Below are 8,516 nucleotides of genomic sequence, written 5' to 3'. Positions count from 1 at the left end.
CGATGAGGACTGTCAGAGGATACAGCAGGATTTAGATAGTTTGGAAACTTGGGCGGAGAGACGGCAGATGAATTTAATCCGGACAAATGTGAGGTAATGCATTTTGGAAGGTCTAATGCAGGTAGAGAATATACAGTGAATGGTAGAACCCTCAAGAGTATTGAAAGTCAGAGAGATCTAGGTGTACAGGTCCACAGGTCACTGAAAGGGGCAACACAGGTGGAGAAGGTAGTCAAGAAGGCATACGGCATGCTTGCCTTCATTGGCCGGGGCATTGAGTATAAGAATTGGCAAGTCGTGTTGTATAGCACCTTAGTTAGCCCACACTTGGAGTATAGTGTTCAATTCTGGTCACCACACTACCAGAAGGATGTGGAGGATTTAGAGAGGGTGCAGAAGAGATTTACCAGGATGTTGCCTGGTATGGAGGGCATTAGCTATGAGGAGCAGTTGAATAAACTCTGTTTGTTCTCACTGGAACGACGGAGGTTGAGGGCGACCTGATAGAGGTCTACAAAATTATGAGGGGCATAGACAGAGTGGATAGTCAGAGGCTTTTCCCCAGGGTAGAGGGGTCAATTACTAGGGGGCATAGGTTTAAGGTGAGAGGGGCAAGGTTTAGAGTAGATGTACGAGGCAAGTTTTTACACAGAGGGTAGTGGGTGCCTGGAACTCGCTGCCGGAGGAGGTGGTGGGAGCAGGACGATAATGACGTTTAAGGGGCATCTTAACAAATACATGAATAGGGTGGGAATAGAGGGATACGGACCTAGGAAGTGTAGAAGATTGTAGTTTAGTCGGGCAGCATGGTCGGCACGGGCTTGGAGGGGCCGAAGGGCCTGTTCCTGTGCTGTACTTTTCCTTGTTCTTTGTTCTAAAGAAGCCACAGGAGGTGATTCTGGACACGCAGCAGTTGGTCATGGGAGGGGATTTTAACTGTGTAATGGAGCTGAAGGTGGACAGGACAAGCCCCAAGTCGATGGGAAGGTTGAGGATGGCAAAGGGGTTGGGAGGGTTTATGGAGAGCATGGGATGGTGACTCTGAAGGATTAGAAACCCCGGGGGTTGGGGGGGTGCATTCTTCTCCCGCATGTGTATAAGGTGTATTCTGGAATAGGCTTTTTTGTGGTGCGTTGGACGGTGCTGATGGGTGTGGTGGGGGTGGAGTATATGGGAATTGTGATCTTGCACCTCGCGCCCCATTGGCTGGATGTGAGGCTTAATTTGGGGCAGGTGCAGAGGCTGGGGTGAAGGTTCAGGACTTCTGTCAGATAAGGTGTTCTGTGGGCAGGCACAGTAAGAAGTCTTACACACCAGGTTAAAGTCCAACAGGTTTGTTTCAAATCACTAGCTTTCGGAGCACTGCTCCTTCCTCAGGTGAATGAAGAGGTCTGTTCCAGAAACATATATATTGATAAAGTCAAAGATGCAAGACGATACTTTGCATGCGAGCATTTGCAGGTAATTAAGTCTTTACAGATCCAGAGAGAGGGGTAAATCCCAGGTTAAAGAGGTGTGAATTGTCTCAAACCAAGACAGTTGGTAGGATTTTGCAAGCCCAGGATAGATGGTGGGGGGGTGAATGTAATGCGACATGAATCCATGAACCATCGATAGTTCCAACGCGCCACTAGCAAAAAAAACGCACCGACCTCCTCAGAAGACAAACACGGGACACAACTGACAGAATACCCTTCGTCGCCCAGTACTTCCCTGGAGCGGAGAAACCACAACATCTTCTTCGCAGCATTCAACACGTCATCGATGAAGACAAACATCTTGCCAAGGTCATCCACACACCCCCACTACTTGCCTTCAAACAACCGTGCAACCTCAAACAAACCATTGTTTGCAGCAAACTCCCAACCTTCAGAACAGTGACCACGACACCACACAACCCTGCCATGGCAATCTCTGCAAGACGTGCCAGATCATCGACATGGATACCACCATTACACGTGAGAACACCACCCACCGGGTACGCGGTACATACTCGTGCGACTTGGCCAACGCTGTCTACCTCATACGCTGCAGGAAAGGATGTCCCAAAGCGTGGTACATTGGCGAGACCATGCAGACGCTGCGACAACGAATGAACGGACATCGCACGACAATCGGCAGGGCAGGAATGTTCCCTTCCAGTCGGGGAACACTTCAGCAGTCAAGGGCATTCAGCCTCTGATCTCTGGGTAAGCGTTCTCCAAGGCGGCCTTAAGGACGCGCGACAACGCCCAGAATCGCTGAGCAGAAATTATAGCCAAGTTCCGCACACATGAGTGCAGCCTCAACCGGGATGTTGGATTCATGGGAGACTGGGGACTGTGTGCGGGGAGATTGGGGACTGTGTGCGGGGAGACTGGGGACTGTGTGCGGGGAGATTGGGGACTGTGTGCGGGGAGATTGGGGGACTGTGTGCGGGGAGATTGGGGACTGTGTGCGGGGAGACTGGGGACTGTGTGCGGGGAGATTGGGGACTGTGTGCGGGGCGATTGGGGACTGTGTGCGGGGAGATTGGGGACTGTGTGCGGGCCGATTGGGGATTGTGTGCGGGGCGATTGGGGATTGTGTGCGGGGAGACTGGGGACTGTGTGCGGGGAGATTGGGGACTGTGTGCGGGGAGATTGGGGACTGTGTGCGGGGAGATTGGAGACTGTGTGCGGGCAGATTGGGGACTGTGTGCGGGGAGATTGGGGACTGTGTGCGGGGGCGATTGGGGACTGTGTGCGGGGCGATTGGGGACTGTGTGCGGGGCGATTGGGGACTGTGTGCGGGGCGATTGGGGACTGTGTGCGGGGCGATTGGGGACTGTGTGCGGGAGATTGGGGACTGTGTGCGGGGCGATTGGGGACTGTGTGCGGGGAGATTGGGGACTGTGTGCGGGGCGATTGGGGACTGTGTGCGGGGCGATTGGGGACTGTGTGCGGGGAGATTGGGGACTGTGTGCGGGCCGATTGGGGATTGTGTGCGGGCCGATTGGGGATTGTGTGCGGGGCGATTGGGGATTGTGTGCGGGGAGACTGGGACTGTGTGCGGGGCGATTGGGGATTGTGTGCGGGGAGATTGGGGTCTCTGTGTGGGCCGATTGGGGACTGTGTGCGGGGCGATTGGGGACTGTGTGCGGGGCGATTGGGGACTGTGTGCGGGGCGATTGGGGACTGTGTGCGGGGCGATTGGGGACTGTGTGCGGGGCGATTGGGGACTGTGTGCGGGGCGATTGGGGACTGTGGTCCGGGGCGATTGAGGACTGTGTGCGGGGAGATTGGGGACTGTGTGCGGGGAGACTGGGGACTGTGTGCGGGCCGATTGGGGATTGTGTGCGGGGAGATTGGGGTCTCTGTGTGGGCCGATTGGGGACTGTGTGCGGGGCGATTGGGGACTGTGTGCGGGGCGATTGGGGACTGTGTGCGGGGCGATTGGGGACTGTGTGCGGGGAGATTGGGGACTGTGTGCGGGCAGATTGGGGACTGTGTGCGGGGCGATTGGGGACTGTGTGCGGGGCGATTGGGGTCTGTGTGCGGGGCGATTGGGGACTGTGTGCGGGGAGATTGGGGACTGTGTGCGGGCAGATTGGGGACTGTGTGCGGGGCGATTGGGGACTGTGTGCGGGGCGATTGGGGGTCTGTGTGCGGGGCGATTGGGGACTGTGTGCGGCAGATTGGGGACTGTGTGCGGGGCGATTGGGGACTGTGTGCGGGGCGATTGGGGACTGTGTGCGGGGCGATTGGGGACTGTGTCCGGGGCGATTGAGGACTGTGTCCGGGGCGATTGAGGACTGTGTGCGGGGAGATTGGGGACTGTGTGCGGGGAGACTGGGGACTGTGTGCGGGGCGATTGGGGTCTGTGTCCGGGGCGATTGGGGACTGTGCGGGGCGATTGGGGTCTGTGTGCGGGGCGATTGGGGACTGTGTGCGGGGCGATTGGGGACTGTGTGCGGGCAGATTGGGGACTGTGCGGGGAGATTGGGGACTGTGTGCGGGCAGATTGAGGACTGTGTGCGGGGCGATTGGGGACTGTGTGCGGGCAGATTGGGGACTGTGTGCGGGGCGATTGGGGACTGTGTGCGGGGAGACTGGGGACTGTGTGCGGGGCGATTGGGGACTGTGTGCGGGGAGATTGGGGACTGTGTGCGGGGCGATTGGGGACTGTGTGCGGGCAGATTGGGGACTGTGTGCGGGCAGATTGGGGTCTGTGTGCGGGGAGATTGGGGACTGTGTGCGGGGAGACTGGGGACTGTGTGCGGGGCGATTGGGGTCTGTGTCCGGGGCGATTGGGGACTGTGCGGGGCGATTGGGGTCTGTGTGCGGGGCGATTGGGGACTGTGTGCGGGGAGACTGGGGACTGTGTGCGGGGCGATTGGGGTCTGTGTCCGGGGCGATTGGGGACTGTGCGGGGCGATTGGGGACTGTGTGCGGGAAGATTGATGACTGTGTGCGGGGAGATTAGGGACTGTGTGCGGGGAGATTGGGGACTGTGCGGGGAGATCGGGGACTGTGTGCGGGGCGATCGGGGACTGTGTGCGGGGCGATCGGGGACTGTGTGCGGGGCGATCGGGGACTGTGTGCGGGGCGATCGGGGACTGTGTGCGGGGCGATCGGGGACTGTGTGCGGGGCGATCGGGGACTGTGTGCGGGGCGATCGGGGGACTGTGTGCGGGGCGATCGGGGACTGTGTGCGGGGCGATCGGGGACTGTGTGCGGGGCGATCGGGGACTGTGTGCGGGGCGATCGGGGACTGTGTGCGGGGCGATCGGGGACTGTGTGCGGGGCGATCGGGGACTGTGTGCGGGGCGATCGGGGACTGTGTGCGGGGCGATCGGGGACTGTGTGCGGGGCGATCGGGGACTGTGTGCGGGGCGATCGGGGACTGTGTGCGGGGCGATCGGGGACTGTGTGCGGGGCGATCGGGGACTGTGTGCGGGGCGATCGGGGACTGTGTGCGGGGCGATCGGGGACTGTGTGCGGGGCGATCGGGGACTGTGTGCGGGGCGATCGGGGACTGTGTGCGGGGCGATCGGGGACTGTGTGCGGGGCGATCGGGGACTGTGTGCGGGGCGATCGGGGACTGTGTGCGGGGCGATCGGGGACTGTGTGCGGGGAGATCGGGGACTGTGTGCGGGGCGATCGGGGCTGTGTGCGGGGCGATTGAGGTCTGTGTGCGGGGGCGATTGAGGTCTGTGTGCGGGGCGATTGAGGTCTGTGTGCGGGGGCGATTGAGGTCTGTGTGCGGGGCGATTGGGGTCTGTGTGAGGGGCGACTGGGGACTGTGAGCGGGGAGATTGGGGACTGTGTGCGGGCAGATTGGGGACTGTGTGCGGGCAGATTGGGGACTGTGTGCGGGCAGATTGGGGACTGTGTGCGGGGTGATTGGGGTCTGTGTGAGGGGCGACTGGGGACTGTGAGCGGGGAGATTGGGGACTGTGTGCGGGCAGATTGGGGACTGTGTGCGGGGTGATTGGGGTCTGTGTGAGGGGCGACTGGGGACTGTGAGCGGGGAGATTGGGGACTGTGTGCGGGCAGATTGGGGACTGTGTGCGGGCAGATTGGGGACTGTGTGCGGGCAGATTGGGGACTGTGTGCGGGCAGATTGGGGACTGTGTGCGGGCAGATTGGGGACTGTGTGCGGGCAGATTGGGGACTGTGTGCGGGCAGATTGGGGACTGTGTGCGGGCAGATTGGGGACTGTGTGCGGGCAGATTGGGGACTGTGTGCGGGCAGATTGGGGACTGTGTGCGGGCAGATTGGGGACTGTGTGCGGGCAGATTGGGGACTGTGTGCGGGCAGATTGGGGACTGTGTGCGGGCAGATTGGGGACTGTGTGCGGGCAGATTGGGGACTGTGTGAGGGCAGATTGGGGACTGTGTGCGGGCAGATTGGGGACTGTGTGCGGGCAGATTGGGGACTGTGTGCGGGCAGATTGGGGACTGTGTGCGGGCAGATTGGGGACTGTGTGCGGGCAGATTGGGGATTGTGTGCGGGCAGATTGGGGATTGTGTGCGGGGAGATTGGGGATTGTGTGCGGGGAGATTGGGGACTGTGCGCGGGGAGATTGGGGACTGTGCGCGGGGAGATTGGGGACTGTGCGCGGGGAGATTGGGGTCTGTGTGAGGGGCGATTGGGGTCTGTGTGCGGGGCGATTGGGGTCTGTGTGCGGGGCGATTGGGGTCTGTGTGCGGGGAGATTGGGGACTGTGTGCGGGGCGATTGGGGACTGTGTGCGGGGCGATTGGGGACTGTGCGCGGGGAGATTGGGGACTGTGCGCGGGGAGATTGGGGACTGTGCGCGGGGAGATTGGGGACTGTGCGCGGGGAGATTGGGGTCTGTGTGAGGGGCGATTGGGGTCTGTGTGCGGGGCGATTGGGGACTGTGCGCGGGGAGATTGGGGTCTGTGTGAGGGGCGATTGGGGTCTGTGTGCGGGGCGATTGGGGTCTGTGTGCGGGGAGATTGGGGACTGTGTGCGGGGCGATTGGGGACTGTGTGCGGGGCGATTGGGGACTGTGCGGGGAGATTGGGTACTGCGTGCGGGGCGATCTGGGACTGCGTGCGGGGCGATTGGGGACTGTGTGCGGGGAGATTGGGGACTGTGCGCGGGGAGATTGGGGACTGTGTGCGGGGCGATTGGGGACTGAGTGCGGGGCGATTGGGGACTGTGCGGGGAGATTGGGTACTGCGTGCGGGGCGATCTGGGACTGCGTGCGGGGCGATTGGGGACTGTGTGCGGGGAGATTGGGGACTGTGCGGGGCGGTGCAGAGAGTGACCGCACCCTCCTCCTGCGCGAGGATGAGTTTGATTCAGTTTAAGGCGGTGCGCAGGGAACACATAACCCGGGCGAGGATGAGTGGGTTCTTCCAGGGGGTGACGGATGGGTGTGAGAGGTGTGGGGGGGGGGGCTGCCGGACAGTCATGTACACACGTTCTAGGGTTGCAGGAGGGAGGACAGTTTTGGGGAGGCGGGGTTTTGGATATTATCCAGGAAAGTGGGCCTGAGGTCAGGCCGGACCCCATGGTGGCGATCTTTGGGGTTTGGGAGGAGCCGTACCTGCTGGAGGGGGAAGGGGCCGATGTGGTGGCCTTCGCCTCTCTGATTGTCTGGCGAAGGATCCTGTTGAATTGGAGGTGGGGCCAACGCCGCCTGGAGTGGCGCCTGGTTGGGGGACGTGTTCAGCTTTCTCCGGCTGGAGTAGATTAAGTTCACTCTGAGGGTTTTGAGAGGTGGTGGATTCATGACATTATTTAAGGAGCAATTCATTGTGGGAGGGGGCGAACGGCGAAGGGGAGGGACTAAAAGGGGGAAAACTGTACAAACCGTTGAATATGTTTTGATGGACTGTGTATTCTGTTGACATTGTGTATGTTTGGAATAAAATATCATTTTTTTTTAAATGGAATCCGACAGCGAGTAACTCACATCCTGACCCCCCCCCCACAAAGCCTGTCCACCATCTACAAGGCACAAGTCAGCAGTGTGATGGAATACTCTCCACTTGCCTGGATGAGCGCAGCTCCAACAACACTCAAGAAGCTCGACACCATCCAGGACAAAGCAGCCATTTGATTGCTCCGCTTCCACAAACATTCACTCTCTCCACCACCGACGAACAGTAGCAACCGTGTGTACCATCTACAAGATGCTCTGCAGCAACTCACCAAGGTTCCTCAGACAGCACCTTCCCAACCCACGACCCCTACAATCTAGAAGGACAAGAGCAGCAGATACCTGGGAACCCCACCACCTGGAGGTTCCCCTCCAAGTCACTCACCACCCTGACTGGGAAATATATCGCCGTTCCTTCACTGTCACTGGGGCAACATCCTGGAACTCCCTCCCTAACAGCACAAGGACTGCAGGAGGTTCAAGAAGGCAACTCACCCCCACCTTCTGAAGGGCAACTAGGGATGGGCAATAAATGCCGGCCTAACCAGCAACATCCACATCCAATAAAAGTGAATTTTTTAAAAGTACACTGGAGCTGATTGGCTCTGATAAGAAGCCTGGAGCTGAGGGACGGCGAGCTCACTTACCTGTGCAATGAAATCACTGTAACTGGGAAGGTCGTAGGCCAGAAGGTCGGCTAGGGTCATCTCCCACTCAGGATTCCAGGTCTCGCCCATTTCTGTAACCAGAAAGAAATTTAACCTCAAACTCAAGCCCCAACCCAGCTTCTTCCCTGCGTGAGTTTCTGCTTCATTCCTGGTTCTGTAGCCAACCTATTCACACTCACAGCTGAGGCCCGGAGTGTGCAGAGGGCAGGACAGCAAGTGGCGATGGCTAATTCAAACAGGGGGGCTTCACCAAGCAACCAGCATAGCCACAAAATCCACAGGGACTGCAGGCGAAAGGAACAGCAGCTCAGAGTGGCACCACAGAGGGAAATAGATTCATGGGTCTGATAGAGTGAGGAAGCGAGAAATGGAGGGAGGGATAGAGAGAAGGGTGGAGGAGTGTGGGAGAAATGGAGGGGTGGAGGGAGGCAGGGAGGGAGAACTGGGGGAAGGGAAAGAGTGAGGGATGGAGGGA

At 59.4% G+C, this 8,516-nt stretch overlaps 2 protein-coding genes across 2 annotated transcripts in view; one reads left to right on the top strand and one right to left on the bottom strand.

Annotated features, from left to right (window-relative positions):
• Window positions 1-1,039, top strand: part of LOC140391353 (dynein heavy chain domain-containing protein 1-like) — a 275,539-nt gene extending 274,500 nt beyond the window's left edge. Inside the window, exon 21 of the mRNA XM_072475932.1 lies at window positions 881-1,039. Within this exon, the coding sequence (XP_072332033.1) occupies window positions 881-1,039 (159 nt within the window). The remainder of the gene's footprint in view (window positions 1-880) is intronic.
• A 6,912-nt stretch (window positions 1,040-7,951) lies between these two features.
• Window positions 7,952-8,516, bottom strand: part of LOC140391352 (dynein heavy chain domain-containing protein 1-like) — a 225,875-nt gene continuing 225,310 nt past the window's right edge. The window contains exon 17 of the mRNA XM_072475931.1: window positions 7,952-8,112. Within this exon, the coding sequence (XP_072332032.1) occupies window positions 7,952-8,112 (161 nt within the window). The remainder of the gene's footprint in view (window positions 8,113-8,516) is intronic.

The sequence above is a fragment of the Scyliorhinus torazame genome, chromosome 15 (assembly GCF_047496885.1).
Source record: "Scyliorhinus torazame isolate Kashiwa2021f chromosome 15, sScyTor2.1, whole genome shotgun sequence".
Taxonomy (NCBI): domain Eukaryota; kingdom Metazoa; phylum Chordata; class Chondrichthyes; order Carcharhiniformes; family Scyliorhinidae; genus Scyliorhinus; species Scyliorhinus torazame.
This window is presented reverse-complemented; position numbering and strand designations above follow the sequence as displayed.